The 20,083-nt window shown below is 48.4% G+C and overlaps 1 protein-coding gene across 1 annotated transcript in view; it reads left to right on the top strand.

Moving 5' to 3' along the window:
* The first annotated feature begins 747 nt into the window (after nt 1-747).
* The window catches only part of Cmtm8 (CKLF like MARVEL transmembrane domain containing 8), a 55,141-nt gene continuing 35,805 nt past the window's right edge, over nt 748-20,083 (top strand). Inside the window, exon 1 of the mRNA XM_057768088.1 lies at nt 748-1,116. Within this exon, the coding sequence (XP_057624071.1) occupies nt 970-1,116 (147 nt within the window). The 5' untranslated portion in view covers nt 748-969. The remainder of the gene's footprint in view (nt 1,117-20,083) is intronic.

The following is a 20,083-nucleotide window of genomic DNA, read 5'->3' as shown; positions in this document are numbered from 1 at the left end:
CCCACCTCCTTCTCCGTTACCCCAGGCAAGCACTGTTAGCTTATCATAAACTTCACTTTGCACAGATGGTCCCTTTGGAACTTGTTTGAAACATTTTTTTTTCCTCTCTAAGGCTAATGAGGACGGTCACAACGATACATACATCTTGCCCAGGGATCCTGAACGTCTCCCCACCTTCCATCTTGCGCTCTATGCTCCAGCTAGTCCCGGACAGAGTTGTGAAGGGCGCCTGGAAACGTCTGGTTCTCACAGCCCCGCAATTAAGTTGGTTCCTCAAATTGTTCCCGATAGGAGGGACAGGAAACAGCACCCGGCTTTGGTGGCGGCTGCAACGAAGCGGGTGACAACTGTCCACTGTCCAGGCGGCCTCGCATCGATCCCGGGTCTAAGGTCCGGCTGGATCACAATTACAATCTCCCTCCCCCATCCGCCTGGATGTCTGAGTCCCAGAGTCGCCACGTCCCTGGAGGCCCGGGTTTCCTTAAGAGGCCCTGCTGCTAGTCCGGCCAGGTGGGAGGAAGCAGGTCCGAGTCTGGTGGCCCTAGGTGGGCGGAGTCTGGTTGCGGCCGGAGCTAGGAGGTGCCGCTTCCCTGGCGCGTCCCTGCACCCCTGCGAGCTCTCAGTCCCCGGGCGACAGGTGCAGTGGCCGCGCGGCGGCGCCCCCGAGGGGAGGTCCCCGAGTGCCCGCCCCCCACCCGCCCAGTCTACGCCCCTTCGCTCTCTTCCCCCTCCCCCGCCTCCCTCAGCCACCGGTTGCCAGCGATCCTGCTGCCGGGTCCCCGCGGAGCTCCGGAGCGCGCGCGCGCCGACAAGTGGGGACACTCACGGGCCTGACCCCGGAGGCCACCCCCGGCGAGCCCGCCACCCACCGGTCTCGATTCCCTATTCCTGGCCGGCGACCCTGGGCCCAGGGAGCTCGCTGGGTGGGGGTAGGGTCCCCGGGGACCCGGGCCAGCTCCGGGCGCGACGATGGAGGAATCGCAGCGCCCGCGCTCGCACACGGTCACCACCACTGCCAGCTCCTTCGCAGAGAACTTCTCCACCACCAGCAGCAGCTTCGCCTACGACCGAGAGTTCCTCCGCACCCTGCCGGGGCTCCTGATTGTGGCCGAGATCGTGAGTGTCGGGCCGGGCCGGGCGGTGGGAGGCAGGTGGACACGGCTAGCTCACGCGTCTCCAGCTCCGCCCACCGAGCTGGCTCCGGTCTTCCCGCGGGCTCCGGGAACGCTCTTGAGCTCAGCCTCGACTTCTTTGTAAAGTGCAAAACTCACATCCAGGTTCGTTCGCCTTGGGCTCTCTTGGGGACCGACGGTCGTGACCCTCAGGATGTCTGTTGCGGGCGGCTTCCTAGCTTGCTGTTTTCTTTCGAGGATGGTGGCCTATCCCGGGGGCCGGATACTTGGTGGTCGTTTATTGATCTTCAGTGTCCGGAACACCTAGGGCCTCCCTTACCTGATCTCCACGTGCATGGGTCCCTGAAAACAAAGCTTTTCTCAAACTGATTCCTCCACAGTGCTGGGCTGGAACCCAGAGCCTCACGTGCTAGGCAGATGCACTACCACTGAGCCGCTCCCCCAGCTCTAAAAAAATTCCCTAATGTTAGTTATAAAGGGGAGAAAATTTTCATTTTCTCAGTTATCTTCCTGTAGCCAGTTTGAGATAAATCAAGAACATTTCCCTCAATAAATCCTGGGAATCTCAGCCTCTTTGAGAACCTGAGTGATTCTGTACCGTTCGGGAGCACATCCTGGTGGGGGCTGGGCACGTGCCTGGGAGGGGGCAGGGCTTGCGCCTTCTCTCCCTTGGAAGCCAGGCCTTCCGCCTGGAGTTCTGTTGACAACTAGTGGCGGCCACTGTCTATTGTCTTTGCCCTCTGCCAGGGTGTCAAGTCCTGAAGAAGTTTCTGAGCTCGAGTAGTCCCTGCAACGCTCCCCTGTGAAGGTGGTTGCAAGTAAGCTCCTTCTACACTTGAGGAAACTGGGGCCCAGAGAATGGGAGGAGTAAAGCTTACTCGTGGTGGTGGAGCTGAGATTCAAACCCATGCCTGCCTGCTTTTTTCTTGGTCTCTATTCTTACCTAAGGAGATTCGAGTTACACTGTCTAATGGGGGTTCCCCCTTCTGTTGCATCTCCGGACCCAAGGAAGCATTTGTAGAATTGAAATCTAGCCCATATGAAGGCGGGGGAAGGGGAGCGTGGGCGGGGCGATCGTGGTGGTGTAGAACGAGTTGGGACTTGGGTGGACTCTCTGAGAAACCTTTAGCAGCACCTGTATGGATCCTGAGAGCCTGCTGGCTTCACAGCCTCAGATCCCAAACCCACCGAGTCAGCTTCCAAGTGGTTCCCTTGCACAGAAAGCCGGGAAGGTGTTGGCTTAGCTCATTTCCCAAGAGGTTGGCATAGCCAGCCCTGAGGGTATCTGCAGCCCCAATAAATGGCCGAAAGTATTGTAGTCACCGCGCAAGGCCTGGCGTTAAAGAGCTCCACAAATATTTGCTGTATGAGTGAAGGAGTTGGCGAGCGCTCCTGCTTCAGCTAAGCAAACAGACGCTCAAGGGACGGAGCTGGGCTTCTGGCGGGGCAGGCCTGGACCACCATCACCTCTTGTTTTCGGATTTATACCCACATGCTCTCTGTTGCATCCTTTCTAGAAAATATAAGAGCGAAAGAAGAAACGTAAGGACTGGTCATCCCAACCCTAGAAATAGCTACCGTTGACGGGTTGCCGGGGGTCTCTCTAGATTGCAGCGAACTTTCTAAGAGATGGGAAAACCTTGCGGATAAAATCATCCTCAGTATGAGTGTGCATGGGCGTGTGTGGGTATGTTCGCTCACCCAGGCACTTGTGGAGGCCGCGGAGCAACATGGAGACGTTTTCCTCTATTCCTCTCCTTCTTTATTTGGGAGGGGGAAGTGGCATGTGGAGGTCAAAAGACAGCTTAGAGCAGTCAATTCTCTCCACCATGTGGGTCCTTGGGACTGAAAGCAAGTTGTCAGGCTTGGTGGCAGACACCTTTGTCCACTGAGCCATCTTACCAGCCCTCCACCTTATTAATGTCACTGAACCTGGACATTTGGTGAGCCTTTGGGATCTACCTGTCTCAAACCCTGAACACTGGCATTATAGGTGTGTACCACCGCACCCCAATTTTTCATGGGTGCTGGGGATCCAAACCCAGGTCCTCATGTTTGTGCAGCAGGCTCTTTATACACTGAGCCGTCTCCCCAGTCTGTATCCACCTTTGCTGGACAGAGCTGACTGTGCCTGTTTTAAAAAGTCAAATAACCCCTGAGTAGGGTGATGGTGGTGCACACCTTTGATCCCAGCACTCAGTGGGCAGAAACAGGTGGATCTCCGAGTTTGAGGCCAGCCTGGTCTACAGAAGGAGGTCCAGGACAGCTGGGATTACACAGAGAAACTCTGTCTTGAAAAACCAAATAAATGTGAAATAATAGAGAACAAACCCCATTTAACAGTATCTGTCATTCAAATTGCTTGCCTGGTCTTCTGTGGGGGTGGGGAGAGGAGTGGCTGCCACTCATCCTAACACTCAATGCTGTGCCACGGCAACTCTTATGTTGAAACCAAATTATAGGGGCTCCTTTTCTTTTACAGTTTTATTACAAGCTAGTAACAGCCCCATACTTGACCTGTGAATTGTAGGATGCTGCAATCTTTGTAATGATTACAAGCACTTGAAACAGAATCAAAGGGATTGCAACAATCTCAGTTAATTGAACCCTTCCTGTTATTGGTGACTTTCAAATGAATTGTGGCATCCATGTAATAACATTCAGTCCCCTTTTTATTTACTTAACTGTCACAAGCAAACACACCTGAGGAAGCACGGATTGGGTGGGGAGGGGGTTGTTTAAATCAGCACCTTGTCAGCTCCTTCTCAAAAGAGTGAGCGGCTTCCACTTTGCTGAAGTCTTTACAGGAAACTCAGAAAAGGCCAGTGAGGAAAAAGAAACTTTATTTTTTTAATTTTTTTTTTAGTGTCTCAAAAATCAGTAAAACTTTATTCACTTCCATTCTTTTGCCATTACAGAAAAACGGAGAAAGCAAAAATGTTTTGTTTTACAAAGATAAATGGCCTCTTTACCCAGAGATCAAATACTCAAATGATAACGGGGAAGATGAAAAGTGCCCTCCCCCACAACCCCTGAGCTGACTCTTGCCACCTTTATACAAAAAGCCTTCACTCCACTAACCGGAGACCCTGTTTGGGGCCAATTCAAGACGAGGGCCGAGAAATCAGGCCAATCCATTCCCGTGATACAAAGTTGAACAGAAGCTGCACCAAGGATCAAGTGCCTGTATTCAACAGGACATTGGATCCAGGGGGCTACTTATAAAAAAAAAAAAAAAAAACAAGATTCATTTCAGGCACAACTGAAAAAGAAACTTTAAAAGGAAGAATTATTGCCCCCCCCCTCCCCACCAGGAGAGCGTCTTGAAGTCGTGATTGTCATAGTGCAGGAGATTCTACTGCTTGGTTAGTGCGCAATGCAGGCTAGGGATGCCGAACGTCTCGAAATGTGTAGGATGGTTCCAGGACAAAGGCGTGCCGTGGGCCTACTCGTCATGAGTGGGCCCTCTTGGTGTACCATTATCCTTCTTTACCCCTTGGGGTCCGTCGTTCTGGAATGTCTTAAGAGTTATATGCTACTAGGCATATTTTTTAGAAAACACAGCCCCATCAACGGCTTTGCTTGTTTCTTGCTGTGGCTCTGGGGGTTCATAGCTTGTCCACTTGACAGGATGCCATGACCTGGGAGACAGGCCTCTGCTCATCTGCGAGGGAGTTTCTAGACTGAGTGGATGGTGATGACCAAACTCAGCCTGAGTGTAGCAGCAGCATCTTAGGGCTGGGATCATAAGCTGAGTAAGATGGAGCCCGAGAGCTGAGCACCCATGTTTGTTCTCTCACTCCCTTCCTGGCTGTGGGTGCAGTGAGGCCGGCTGCACCATGCTTCCGTCCCCACGATGCTCTGTACCCTGGAACTGTGAGCCGAACCAAACTCTTCCTCCCTTGGTTGCTCTTCTCTGTGTCTCAGCAATGAAAAAGGCAACTAATACAATGACCATCCAGGCTTGTACTGTTATTGTCTCCCAGATTCACCCCCTTCTGCTCTGACCCAATAGGCTGACCACTGTGCACGATCTCATCTGCTGTTGTTTTATCCAGTGAGGCAGAGGGAGAAGAGACTGGGCCCTAGCCCGCAGGATTCCTGTCTGTCCAACGGACTGGCTGGCGGCTCTGTTCATCTGTTCTTTCATCTGGCTTTCATACCTGTCCATTGCCCCTGATTCTCACCAACAGTCCCTTCCCCATCTCTACGGTTTCTCGCACCCAGCTCCCCTCGATTACTTAATCCAAACAGGCCCCTCCCTCCCAGTATGGAGCCCTTCACAGATTTGCCTTGGCATCTTTGCGCTGGGGCCATGCTATCCTCTATATCATTCCAGTTTTAGTGTATGAGCTGCTGAAGTGACCACCTGTCGTTTCTTACCCTGACTGTCCTGGAACTCACTCACAGAGATCAGCCTGCTTCTGCCCCTACCCCCAGAGCTGGGTTTAAGGTGAGAGCCACCACTGCCGGGCTCTTTGCTCCACTCTTTTTGTTTTGAAGCATCCTTTATTACATAATTTCTACCTCCCTGACCAGCTTGGTTTTGTCTTTCTAAAGAAGTATTTATTTATTTTATTATTTTTTGTGCAAGGGTATCCTGCCTGCATGGGTATTTGTGCCTGGTGTCTGAGGAAGCCAAAAGAGGGAGTTAGATCTCCTGGAACTGGAGTTATAGATAGTTGTGAGTGGCCACGCGCATACAAGAAGAGCAGCCATTTCTTAACCCCTTAAACAACTCTCTAGCCCCACCCCTTTACTCCAATCTTTATGATCACGTGTATCCCAGAAACATCCAGACTCCTACTGTTGAATATGTTTGTTTCCTTCTTTGAACAACATTTTTATAAAGATTTATTTATTTTTTGTGTATACAGTATTCTGCCTACATGCATGCCTGTAGGCCAGAAGAGGGCACCAGATCTCATTACAGATGGTTGTGAGCCACCATGTGGTTGCTGGGAATTGAACTCAGGATCTTTAGATGAGCAGGTGGTGCTCTCACTGACCCATCTCTGCAGCCCTTGAACATTTTTGTTTGTTTTTCGAGACAACACTTCTCCCGTGCACCCCTGGCTGTCCTTGAACTCACAGAGATCCTCCTGCCTCTTCCTCCCAAGTGCTGGGATCAAAGGTGTTTCCCACCACCTGGCTTCGAGCAACATTTAGCAAACATCTTTGAAACATCCTTAAGGCTAAATGAGTCGGGCTTGCCTTTGACCTAGCACTTGAGGCAGCAGGAGGATCTTTGAGAGTTCAAGGGCAGCCTGGTCTACAGAGTGAGATTCAGGAAGGAATCCCTCTGGCTCATTTTACTCTTAGAATACTTAGAATCATTCTAAAGGATGAGGGCGCAGTGGTACATGCACTTTGTGAGGAGTGCCTGTGTGAGCATGGATAAGGGGTTATTTACTTGAGCAAGGACCATACCCCTAAGGAATAGGGCTCCCCTCCCCAATAAATATTAGTTACCCATGGCTCTTTAGGGAGGGATGGGGTCTTGGGAAGGTCTCAAGCAAGTAGCCACAGCTGCTGTAAGTCTGGGGGTCTAGCAGTTATGTCCTCCAGGAGACAGCATTTCATCCTCTCCACCCCGTCCTCCAGCTCTTCCTTCCTGCCCCTACTCCTGCTGTCCCCTGAGCCTGAGCAGGGGAGACACAGATGTCCCATGTAGCACAAAACATTAGTTTCTGCATTCACTGTCCAAGCTGCAATAGAAGGCCCAGACCCAGGCTGGGTCTGAGGGCAGCGCCAGTCTATGGGTCCAGAAATATTTAGAAAGTTTGATACGGGGTTGGGAATTTAGCTCAGTGGTAGAGCACTTGCCTAGCAAGCGCAAGGCCCTGAGTTTAGTTCTCAGTTCCAAAAACAGTAAAAATAGAAAGTATGGTACCATGTCTATCAAAGAAACATTAGTGCCCCACCGGGGTGGAGGCCGTGTCCTCCCTGGCCATGATTTTATGACCAGGGTTGGTTTTACTGAGATCTGACTCATTTGTAAAGTTGACCTTTTATAAGGTGTACAGTTCCAGGGATCATAGATGATTATAAGTTTGGACAAATTGTCCCCATTAGCTAATTAGAACGTCACCTCATTAAAGAGCATGGTACCTGCTAGCAGGCACTCGCCCTTCTTCCCGTTTGTCTGCCTGGGGGAAATCATTAACCTACTTTCTGTCTTTGTGGATTTGCCTGCTTTGCACATTACATGTAAATGGAGTTCTGCACCACACGGTCCTTACGCTTCGAAGGCTGTCATCGTGCTTCCAAGAATTATCCGTGCCGTCCATAAAATGAGGATCTGAGTTTGGATCCCTGGCACCCGCGTAAAAAGCTGAGTGAGGTGTCAGGCACCTGTAACCCCAGTGCAAGGGAATAGAGACAAATGGATTGACAAGCTTACCGGCCTGTGATGAGCCCCAGGTCTAATGAGAGACCCTGTCTCAAAAAAAAAAAAAAAATTAGTGTGTAGAGCAATGGAGGAAAACATCTGAAATCAACATGTGTACTCATGGGCAAGTGTATGTGCACATACATGCATACTACACACACACACAAGCATATATACATACACACAAAACAGATGTCAAAACACCCGTTCTGTCGAGTGTGTGAGTATTTTATTATTTCTGTAGTCAAGTGCTACCCCATCCCATTAATGAGTACATGACTTGGTTTTTGCATTCACCAGGGGGAAAGCATTTGAGTTGTTTCCATATTTGACTATTATGAGCACGACTACCATGAACCTTAATGGACAGACTTCTGCAAAAGACATGGATTTTGTTTGTTTGTTTGTTTTGCTTATTCTTTGGGGGCATTTAGCTAAAGAAATGGAATCACATAAGGTTGTTAGGAATAATCTTAAGATGAGCCTCTCTGCCAACACAAATGATTCCAATCAGACCAAATTAAACTGAATAAAAGATGACCACGTTTAATGCAGCACTCCTGGGTGGCCGGGAGAGCATGGGGTTGGGGGGACAGCAAGCAAAACCTGAAGACCACTTGTTTCTTCTCTGGGTGTGTGGGAGTGGTCCTGACCCTCCCTGGGGAGGGGTCAATGCTTAGCAGGCTTTTTGGAGGTGGAGTCTGCACCAAGGCAACATCCAGGGAGAGAGGGCTTCCAAAGATGGATGCCGGGTGACTCAGGTTAATGTCTTGAGGCTTCAGTAGACTGTTTCCAAAGCGACTGGATTGCTTTGCTATCCATCAAGGATACGAGGCCTTCATTTCTTGCCAGGATGGACTTTGATTCTCTTCATACCGTCGGGTGTGAAGCGATTCACCATTCTGGGTTTGGTTTGGTTTTCCATGTTGACCAAAATCCCTGAGCAATCTTCCTGTGTCTTTTTGCTTTGTGTGTGTGTGTGAGTGTGTGTATGTGTGTATACATATCTATATATGTATATCTATTTTTTGAGAAATGTCTATTTAAATCCATTGCCAATTTGAAGATTAATTTGCACATGTGTGTATGAGTGTACATATGTGGACATGCATGCTGTTGGGGGTGAACATGCCCTGAGTATGTGTACAACATCTAATGTCCACCTTATTTTGAGACAGGGTCTCTCTTTGGCCTGGAGTGTACAGCTAGCCTGGTGGCCAGTGATCCCCTGGAATCCTCCAATCTCTGCCTCCCCAGCTTTGGGGTTACAATCAAGCATTACCATAGTAGGCTTTTTCCCCCCCTAAATATAAATCCTTGTAGCCAGGAGTGGTGGCGCAAGCCTTTAATCCCAGCAGTGGCAGGCCAGTCTCTATGAGTTCGAGGACAGCTTGGTCTACAAAGCGAGTTCTGGGACAGCCAGGGCTACAAAGAAAAACCGTGTCTGAGTGTCTGTAAAGCAAGCATTTTACTGACTGAGCTATTTCCCCAGACCTGGTTTGCTTTTTGTCCTGAGTTCGCTGTAGAACCAGCTGTAAAGTCCTCAGCAGATCCACCCACGCCTTGAAAAGTTTTCTCCCATGCTAGGAGTTGATTTTTTTTTTTCACTTTTCTTGAGAGTGTTCTTTGACTTGCATTGTGATAAAGTCCAGTTTTTCCTTTTTTCTTCTTATAGGTTTATTTCTTCTTGTTTTATGTGTGTGTGTTTTGCCTGCATGTATATATGTGTACCATGTGTATGCATTGTGCCTGCAGAGGTCAGAAGAAGGTGCCCCTGGAACTGGAGTTACAGGTGGTTTGAGCCACCATGTGGGTGCTGGGAACTGAAGCTGGGTCCTCTGCAAGAACAGTCAGTGCTGATAACCACTGAGTCATATCGCTAGCCCCCAGTTTTTTCCTTTTGTTGTATGTGCATCTTGTCGTTTCCGGGAAATCTTTGCCTAATTAAGTCATAGACATTCGCTCCTGCGCTTACTCCCCTTTAGTTTTATATAGTACGTGGTAAAGATTCCACTTCGGTCTCCTGCACACGGTTGTCCAGTTGTCTCAGCACTGTTGACAAACTGCCTGCCTCAGCATAGATCAGCGGCTCTCATAGGAGCTGTGCTTAGCAGCGGGACAAATATTTGTTTGTGTCCTTGTTTATTGGTGACAGTGCCTCTTGTACTGCAGGCTGGCCTCAGCTCACTACGTAGCCAACGGTGATCCACCTCCTGATTGCTGGGATTACAGGCCTGTTCCACCACACCTGCTCACAAGACGCTGTAGACTGAACCTCAGCATGCTAGGCAAGCTCTACCGACAGAGCAACACCTCCAAGCCTTTTGTTTTGGAGATGACGTCTCCTTGTGTAGCCCAGGCCTCAACCTCTGAGGGCGAGGATTCAACACCGCCACACCTAGTGGGATCGTAACATTAAAGAATCTTTTTTTTTTTTCCTGAGACAGGGTTTCTCTGTCTAACAACTCTAACTATCCTAGAACTCATTCTGTAGACCAGGCTGGCCTCGAACTTACAGAGATCCGCCTGCCTCTGCCTCCCGAGTGCAGGGATTAAAGGCGTGCACCACTGCTCCCGCTAAGAATCTTAAAGGTTAAAAACTACTGTCGAAAACCGAGAGATCTGCTTATTTTACCGAGCTGAGTTTATTTAGACTTTGTAAAAGATTAATAGAATGATCTAGCTAGGGTTGTGAATGGTTTGGCTTTGCAGCTGCAGTGGAAAGATTACATCAACTTCAGTCCTGTCAGGTTTGAGCCAAAGAAACCCTGAAAAACCTCGGGGGAATTGATTTTCCAGAGGTCCGAGCTTAATGACCTGAAACTCCAGCCTTGTTTCTTATCTCACCTGCCCTTTCCTTCCCATATCCCAAATCTAATTATCAGAGGTTCCGTCTTGTGGGGGGAAAGAATTCAGAGGAAAGATAGCTGTATTTATTTAAAATTTGCCTTGTTTCTAGAGACAGCTGGAGACAGCACAGAATTTTTGAAATGAAAGCTTTAGAGGCTGCGACATAAAATCTCTATCGGCATCTGAGATCGCTGAGGAGAATATTCACCTTGAGCAGGCTCACAGGGGCTCCTAGAAGCAGAAGCTTCAGAGTTGCTCCTGGGCGGCCGTCACTGTGACTGTAATCAAGATGGGGAGATGCTGTACAGCTCTTGACTCCAGGTTACCTTTGTGAGGGAGGGGGAGAGCCTGTGTGCTGTGTTTCCAGTGTCACAAGGCAAAGCGTTTCCTTAGAGTTGGAGATGTTTGAGGATGTCTGTGATAGCTGTATCTGCATTGATACTATATAGTCTATGTTGAATAGTCTGCTGGGGTATGGGGGTGTGGGTCAGAGAGTTTGCCCTGCAAGCTTGAGGATCAGAGTTCAGATCCCCAGAACTGTCACCTGTAATCCCCGGCTATAGGGCTGTTGTGGGGCAGAGACAGGACACCTGTTCTCTGGCCTCAGTTCCCATCCCTGAATGCATGTGCACATTTGCAACCCCCCAAACTTATGTCAAAGGGCCTTTAGCTCTGATAGAACTTTCCAGAGGTTTCCTTTTCTTTTGTATTCCATGTCATGACTTAATGTTTATACAGCTTGGGAAGCTAATGCTGATTTTGTTTTGTTTTGTGTTTTGTTTTTGTTTTGTTTTGTTTTTGGTTTTTCGAGACAGGGTTTCTCTGTGGCTTTGGAACTAGCTCTTGTAGACCAGGCTGGTCTCGAACTCACAGAGATCCGCCTGCCTCTGCCTCCCAAGTGCTGGGATTAAAGGCGTGCACCACCACTGCCCAGCTGTGTTTTGGTTTTTCAAGAAAGGGTTTCTCTGTAGCTTTGGAGCCAGTCCTGGAACTCCCTTTGTAGACTAGGCTGGCCTCAGACTCACAGAGATCCGCCTGTCTCTGCCTCCCGAGTGCTGGGATTAAAGACGTCCATCGCCACCACCCTGTGGATTTTTGTTTTTTAATTTTCTATTATGTAATTACATTGACCTAACAAAAGGTGGGGGAGATCAGGGCTAGGTTAAATGGTCACGGTAAGACTGATTGACACAACTGGGAATCTCGGTAACAGCTCAGGTCAGAGTTGCGACTTGAATTCTCTGTTCAGTCTTCCACAGCACTTGGGAACTGGCTGCTGTGGTTAATTTGCTGACTCGGGCTAGTGAGAAGCAGAGTGGTGTGTCCCCCCCCTCCCCCCCCGACTCTCAGAACAAGGTTCCTCCCACCCTCCTGCCTTTCTACTTTTTGAGACAGATCTCAGGTAGCATACATAGGCTGGCCTTGAACACATGGTCTTTCTTCCTTCCCCTCCCAAATTCTGGGATTACACCACATCCGGCTCCACGTTTCCTCTGTTGACTGAGGTTTCTGTCCCGCAGCCGTTCAGTCCCAAAGAAACACACAGAGGTCTACATTAATTATAGCTGGTTGGCCTATTAGCTCAGGCTTCTTATTAACTCTTATATCTTATATCTTAACCCATAATTCTCGTCTGTGTTAGCCACGTGGTTTGGTACCTTTTATCATCAAGGCATTCTCATCTTGCTTCCTTTGTGTCTGGACTGCAAACTGTGTCTTTCCACTTCCCAGAATTCTCCTGTTCTGCCTTGTTGCCCCGCCTATACTTCCTGTATGACTACTGGCCAATCAGCGTTTTATTAAAATAATACAAGTGGCGGGATTAAAGACCACTGTCCCACAGCATTCCTCCTTTTATCTGTTTAACAACTGGAATATTGTAAAGCATTAAAGTGTGTGTGTGTGTGTGTGTGTGTGTGTGTGTGTGTGTGTGTGTGTGTGTGTGAACCTGCGGGATGGCTCATCAGGGAAAGGTATTTGCTGTCTGTCTTAAGGTTACTGTTGCTGTGATAACAACTTGGGGAGGAAAGGGTTTATTTGACTTACACTTCCACATCACAGTTCATCACTGAAGGAAGTCAACATAGGAACTCATGCAGGGCAGGAACCTGGATGGGCCAACGCAGAGGCCATGGAGGGTTTGCTTACTGGTTTGCTCCACATGACTTGCTCAGCCTGTTTTCTTGTAAAACCCAGGACAGCCAGCCCTGGGATGACAGCCACAATGGGCTGTTCCCTTCCTCATCAATCACTATTAAGAAAATGTCCTATAGGTGTATCTATAGCTTATCTTATGGAGGCTCTGTCCTCTCCAATGACTGTAGCATGTGTCAAGTTGATATTAAACTAGCCAGCACATTACCCAAGTCTGTTGACCTTGTTCATCCTCGTGAAGCTGCTAACAAGTGGAAGGAGGGTTCTGGAGAGATGGAGAGAGATGGATGTGGCTGTCAGTTAAAAGAGTTCAATGTTGCCGGGCGATGGTGGTGCACGCCTTTAATCCCAGCACTTGGGAGGCAGAGGCAGGCGGATCTCTGTGAGTTCGAGACCAGCCTGGTCTACAGAGCTAGTTCCAGGACAGGCTCCAAAGCCACAGAGAAACCCTGTCTCGAAAAACCAAAAAAAAAAAAAAAAAAAGAGTTCAATGTTCTTCTAGGGGACTCATTCCCAGCACCCACATCTGGTGGTTCACGACTGTCTGTAACCTCAACTCCCGAGAATCAGATCTCGTTTCTGGACGCCACAGGCATCCTCACACAGAGCATACATATAAATAAGCAAACAAATCTTAAAGAAAATGTTTTTAAGTTAAAGAGAAGTGACCACAAAATTGCCCTCTAACGTCCATAAGTACTGAGGCATATGTGTGTACACACGTTATACAAACCACATACATAAACAATAACCCTTTTAAAACAGGTTTTTGTTTAGGAGTTGTAATTTTCTTTTCCTGTTTTGGTTGTCATTTGTTTTTATCACTTATTTATTTTGAGACTTAGTCTCACTATACATCCCTCACTGACCTCGAACTTGCTATATAGACCAGGCTGTCCTGGAACTCAGAGAGATCTGCCTTCCACTGTCTTCTGAATGCTGGGATTAAAGGAATGTGCCACCATGTCAGCCAAATAAAGTTTGTTTTTTAAACAAACAAACCCCCAATTATACACAACTTAAAGTTCAAACCTTAAACAACTAACCATATGCCAACTGGGTTTATTTCCCATGGTTCTGAAGACTAGGAAGTCAAGATCAAGGGGGTAGGACTGAGAAGAATTAACATGCTCATTGAGCATGCCTGAGAACCCAAGTTCAGGTCCCCAGGACCATGTCAAAAGCTGGGTACAGTGGTGTGCATATATAACCTCAGGACAAAGGGAGGCAGACAGGGGGATCCCTGGGGCTCCCACACCAGCCAGCCTAGCCTACTTGGCTAGCTCCAGGCCAATGAGAGACTTTCTCAAAACACAGATGGATCTCTGTGGGTTCTAGGTCAACCTGGTCTACATAGCAAATTCTAGGTCAGCCAAAGCTACATAGTGAGACTCTGTCTCAAAAAATAATTCTTATACTACTACTAATAATAAATAAAATTTTTAATAGGACGGTGTCACATCTTGAAGCCCTCAGGTTGTCCTGCTTTCTCCCCAGGTGTAAATACATCCATGTTTTTGCACTTTGTTTTGTTTCTTTAAGCATTTTTGGTAGTGATATTTTGTTTGTAATTTAACAAATAAAGCTTGCCTGAAGATCAGAGTGCAGAGCTAGGCCACTAGCACTAGTTAGCCATGGAGGCCAGGCAGTGGTGGCACACACCTTTAATTCCAGCACTAGGGAGGTGGAGACAGAAGGGACATGGCTGGGCAGGGAGAGGAATATAAGGTGGAGCTCAGACAGGAGCTCAGTTGCAGTCTGAGGTTTGGTGGGGACAGACAGTGTCTGAGGTTTTGCAGAGACAGCAGCAGCCTGAAGATCTGTAGAGATTGGGTCACCCTGCTGGTCTGCGCATTGGTAGAGGTAAAAACTCTCCAGTGGCTGGCTGCACTGCTTCTCTGGTTCTTCCGTTTTCACTTCTAATAGAGTGGCCTATTACTAGAGAATATTTCACCTGAGGTCCATCTTATTTCTGTTGAGCCTGGAATAACTTTGATCACCTAACAGGTTTGTTTGATCCGCTTTCCACCTCCCGAAGAGGCGTCATGGCTGCTTAGTGTAGTCAGCAGGGGAGCCAAGCTCATAGCCCACGCGGCGGCTGCTTTTCACTCGGTGCTCAGACCTCCCGGCTGCTTGGGTTCTCTGAAAAATCTCTCTCCTCATTCTTGGAGATACCTGCTCAGGTCACACAATCCTAAATCGACAGGTACTGTGTGTTTCGTGTCAGAGTATCGAAGGTGTCCTCCTTTGTCTTACTGGCTTTGTGGCTGATGTCCAAGTTGGCGGTTGGTTGTAAACTGACCTTTCTTTCTGGTTTAACACCTTTGATTTTCATTCTTTTCTCCATCTTTGTGAACAGCAGCCTCGCTACAATACATCAAGCAGGGGAATTATTATTTATCCTTAGATATGATTTGGGTTCCACACACACACACACCACATAGCTCCTCTGGCTGTCCTGGAACTCAGAGACCACCCTGCCTCTGCCTCCTGAGTGCTAGGATTAAAGGCGTGCGCCACCACCACCCAGCCTTGATTTGGATCGTTGATCCTTCTGTTGAAAAGACTCTTCCTCAAGAGCTAGTTCCAGGACAGGCTCCAAAACCACAGAGAAACCCTGTCTCGAAAAAACCAAAAAAAAAAAAAAGAAAAGACTCTTCCGGTGTCTCTATTTCATTTAATTTTGGTCTTGCCCACGATGGCCCTGAGCTAACTGTGTAGTCAAGGATGACTTTGAACTCCTGACTTTCCTGCCCCAGTCTCCAAGTGCTAGGCAAGTGCGGGGCCCAGTTCAGCCAGCTTCTCTCGGCATGTTGGTCATGCTGTCCTTTCTGTTTGCTCACTGCACAGCAGGTCTTCCATGCCATCATCTGGCCTTGATCTTCCTCTCCTGAATTTTTTTCCCCGTCCGCTCCTTTTTTTTTTCGTTTTTTTTAAAGATGTATTTATTTATTATGTATACAGTGTTCTGTCTGTATGCTTGCTGGCCATATGAAGGCACTAGATCTCATTACAGATGGCTATGAGCCACCATGTGGTCGCTGGGAATTGAACTCAGGACCTCTGGAAGAGCAGGCAGTGCTCTTAACCTCTGAGCCATCTCTCCAGAGCCTTTTGTTTGGGCAGGTGATGCTATCTAAGTGGCATGTACCTTGCTGCCCCTCAGTGGCTCGAAATCTGTGTCCCAGGAGCCTCCTGCACACCTGTGAACTTGAAAGAGCCCTTGCTTTCTCCACCTATCCCTGCCTCTCCTGGCTATTGTCCAGTCCTAACATTTACAAGAAGCTAATGTATTTCATGATTTATGTTTTATGTATGTATGTATGTATGTATGTATGTATGTATGTATGTCATATGTGTTTCGTGCCCATGAAGGTCAGAAGACAGTGTCAGAAGACAGTTGAAGTGACAGGCAGTTGTGAGCCATCTGATGTGGGTGCCTTTCTCCTCAAAGAGCCCTCTCTCTGCCCCTGCGGACTGGGTTTCAGTGCCCGCCTCACCATTCCCACATAGTGAGCCCTAGAGGTTGGCTCTTCCTGTGTCTTCTCCTCCTCCCTACCATCCCTCTTCAGAGGAGACACTGGTCAGGGTGAACTCATTTTGTGTGGCTCCCAGAAGAACTTCCTCAAGAAACTGAGGGCAACCTTTTCACCTGCTGGCATTATTTATTTATTTACTCACGAGCTGAATAAGTAGCTGGCGTTTCCATGGTGCCGTTTTCCAGTCCCGTGGTTAGAGAGAATTGTTCAGTCTTGAAAAGAAGGCAGCTCGGTTGGCAGAGCGCTTACCTGGCGAGCACACAGCACTGGGCTCCTCAGCCTGGCATAAACCTAGCGGAGTGGAACACAGCAGCAGTTCGGGGCTGGAGGCGGAGGGACTCAAAGTCCCTTGTCATCTGTTGTTACGTAAAGATATTCCTTTAGTAATAATAATTTCTTAAGAACTGGGCAAGGGGGTAGAAAGGAACAGAATTCACCCTCCTGATTCTGTTCTCTGGAATATGGACTGGACTCTGGGGGCTGGTTGCCATTGAGAAGCTGCCTCTTGTCCACTAGAGTGGACAGAAGCTGTGTTCTTTGTCCCAAACACATGACTCTAACCCTATTGAATTCATTGCCACTCAAGAAAAGCCAGCTATCAGAAGACAGATTTCCTGTAGGAAACTGAACAAATCTACCATGCCGAGCCCGTACCATGCTGAGCCTGTACCATGCTGAGCCTGTGGTAATTATTTTGGATCCAGGAAGGACCTGCCCCCTGCACTTTTAACAGAGAGTTAGGCAAGCCTCATGCCTGAGTGTTGAAGGGAGGATGGGCAAGTGGCCTAGACCAGTTTGAAACCTGTTTTTCTCTTTTGACAGTCAAATGGTTTGGGGCCTGGGGCCGGTGGATGGCTACTGTGTAGGGTGCTGGGGATCAAGCTCAGGGCTTTGCACGCATGTGCATGCCGCCAGCAACTGTTTGTCAGACTTGTCCTTTCTCCCCGTCGCAGGCACTGTGTCTAGCGCAGCACTTTGTACCATTTGCTGAGAGACACACTTCCTGAAACTGTTGCCAACGTTCTTTTTAGTTCTCCACAGTGGTAGTTGGAGATGATGGAAATTTGACCAAACTGGCTTAAATAAAATCAAAAAGGAGGCTGACATATCGTACAAGTTGCATGGGGCTGGGTTCACCATGGTAGGGCCTGCTTCCCCGTGGATTTCTCAGGAAGCTCTCTTTGCAGTCCAGATCCTGCACACTGTCTCAATTATCCCTATAGTTAGATCTTGGGTTGCTGGGCGGAGGGTTGTTTGTTTGAGATAGAATCTTATTGTATATTCCTGACTGGCCTGACACTCATTATGTAGACTGGGCTGGCCTTGAACTCACAGAGATTCACCTGCCTCTGCCTCCCAAATGCTGGGATTAAAGTTGTGTGTCCCCATGCCTGGCAGATGAATTTATTTCTTCTTGGTAGTAACCAAGTACAGAAGGAGTTCCCTGACTGACCTGGTTTGGTCACAGTGCTGTTTCCTCTGCTGGAGGTGGAAGATTCCCTCGCCTAGGTCATCTCTTAATGGACGTGGGTAAACTCCCCATGGTCGCTGAAGGGGAGGTGAAACAGGCAAAGACACGTGGGCAGTTCCTGTTGGAGATAGTCTAGTCCCATCTCCCAAAGACTCTGTGAGGCTTAAAGGGAGGGGCTTCTGGTGAGGAAGAGGCAGGAAAGGTTTAAACCGGGCCTGTATGCCGCAGGTGGAGCCTTAATTCTTGATTCACTGCTCTCAGCTGTTTCTGGGGCGGGGGGCGGGGGGGGCGGGGAATACATCATACACACAGACACACACACACACACACACACACACACACGAGGACAAGAGGAAACCCCTTGTTCTTGTGCTTGGCAGTCAGAGCACAGAGATTTCCTGTAACCCTATCGTGGCAGGGTGTGGAGTTCAAGTTTAACCTTGACTCTAAGCTCTGTTCCCCGGTGACTGCCCTTGAAAGGAACTCCCTTAGTGGCTGGAGGATGGCTCAGCTGCTCTTGTAGAGGACCCAGGTTAAGTCCTAGAGCCCATATGGTAGCTGACGACCAGCTGTAATTCCAGTTCCAAAGAATCTAATGCCTTCTTCTGGCCTTCAAGGGCACTAGGCACACTCGTGATGCACAAATATATGTGCAGGCAAAACATCATACACATTAACTCATGTGTGTGTGTGTGTGTGTGTGTGTGTTCCCTTTAAGCTGGGTGGGTATGGTCGTAGAGTCCTGTAATCCCAACACTTGGCAGGTAGAGGGAGGAGGGTCAAAACTTTGTTGTCATTCTTGGGCACATAGAGGCCAGCCTGGGCTACATGAAACCCTGGTTTGAATTGATCTTTTGTTTAAAAGAAGAGAGAGTAAGAAAGGGGAATTGAATAGAGTTGTCAAAACATAGGTGAGAGGGGAGAGGTAGGCAGGTTGGCATAGTAACCTAGGATGGTCAAATGAAATCAAATGACGAAAGGGTTTCTCTATCTAGCTATCTATCAAGCTAGCTAGCTATCCTCTTTCTCTCTCTCCTTCCTTTCCCTCTTTCTGTCTCTCTCTCTCTCTCTCTCTCTCTCTCTCTCTCTCTCTCTCTCTCTCTGTCTGCCCCCACCCACACACCCACACACAGTATCAGGGAGACTGTACTGGAGTAACAAAGACATAAAGGCAGGAAGCTGCTGGATTTTAACTGTTCTGTTTGGTTGTCTGTGCTCATTGGTTTGTTTGAGGCAGGGTCTCCCTGTGTAGCCCAAGCTGCCCTCGATCTTGCAGGCTTCCTGCCTCATCAGGAAGCCAGGACCATAAGCACGCACACTATACATGGCTCTCCTATTTTTTCCTGGCCAGAAAGTACTAGTTAGAGTGAGGTGATTCCCGTGTCTTCTCTGTGAAACTTCATTTGTGAACGTGTGTGGACTGGGAGCACAGTCCCAGAGGGCATAACTATTCGTGTTTATTTGTCTTCATTCTACAGGACCTGGAAGTAAAAATATTTGGCTGATTGAATTCTCCATGCCAAAAAGGAAAAGGCCTGTCAATTGTTTGAAGGGAAAGTTTTGTTTTTTTCCTGTAACTATTCTGGGAGCTCTCCCGTGTCTGGGCAGCTAGAGCAGGGAGATTCAGTCGTGCCTTGTGCCTTGTTCTCAAGAAAGCAGGGATGGATGCGGCCTTAGACTTTTTGTTTGTTTGTTTTTGAGACACGGTCACACTGTGTAGCCCTGGCTGTCCTGAAACTCTATATAGACCAGGCTAGCTCATATTCACAGAGATCTCCCTGCCTCTACCTCCCAAGTGCTGGGATCAAAGGCTTAGGCCACCATGCCTGAGCCAGGTGCAGATTTAATGTGGCTTCTCTTGTGAGAGAAGAGTTGAAACTGACCCAGGCTAGTGTGGGCTGACCCAACGGAAGAACAAACACAGGTATGGTGAGGAGTGAGAACAGTCTTGAATCTTGCTCTCAGTGAAGCATTGGTTATACACCGGAGATGGCTGGCTTAGTTGGAGGCACATACTAAAGGCAACATGCAAGGACCTGACATACATGAAGATCTGGCACACACAGAAATAGTAAGTATACAAATGAGGCCATACTCTCAGCACTAGGTGGACTGAGGCAGAAGGACTGAGAGATTGAGGCCAGCCTGTGATATATTAATTAATAATAATAATAGGCAATAATAAGTATGTGCAAAAATGGTGAGATCTACTTAAGCTTAAGAATGTCCTGCCCAGGCCGGGTGGTGATGGCGCACACCTTTAATCCCAGCACTCGGGAGGCAGAGGCTATAAGTCTGTAATTTTTAAACAGGGAGGTTTGGGACTGGAGAGATGACTCAGTAGTTAGTAGCATCTACTGCTCTTGCAAAGGATCTGGGGTCATAGGTGGTGTAACCCCTCTGGAGCTGTCCTGTCTTGCTGCAGTGGGAACAGTGACATTTCCTTGGGACACATGAATATATTCATCTGAGTTAGTAACGTTCAAGGCCTGCTAGAGAACAAGAGCCCCGGCTAGGAAGTTGACAGACATTTCCTGAAAAGTGA

The sequence above is a fragment of the Chionomys nivalis genome, chromosome 4, assembly GCF_950005125.1.
Source record: "Chionomys nivalis chromosome 4, mChiNiv1.1, whole genome shotgun sequence".
Lineage (NCBI taxonomy): Eukaryota > Metazoa > Chordata > Mammalia > Rodentia > Cricetidae > Chionomys > Chionomys nivalis.
The sequence above is the reverse complement of the archived record's forward strand: the minus strand, read 5'-3'. Positions and strand labels throughout refer to the sequence as shown.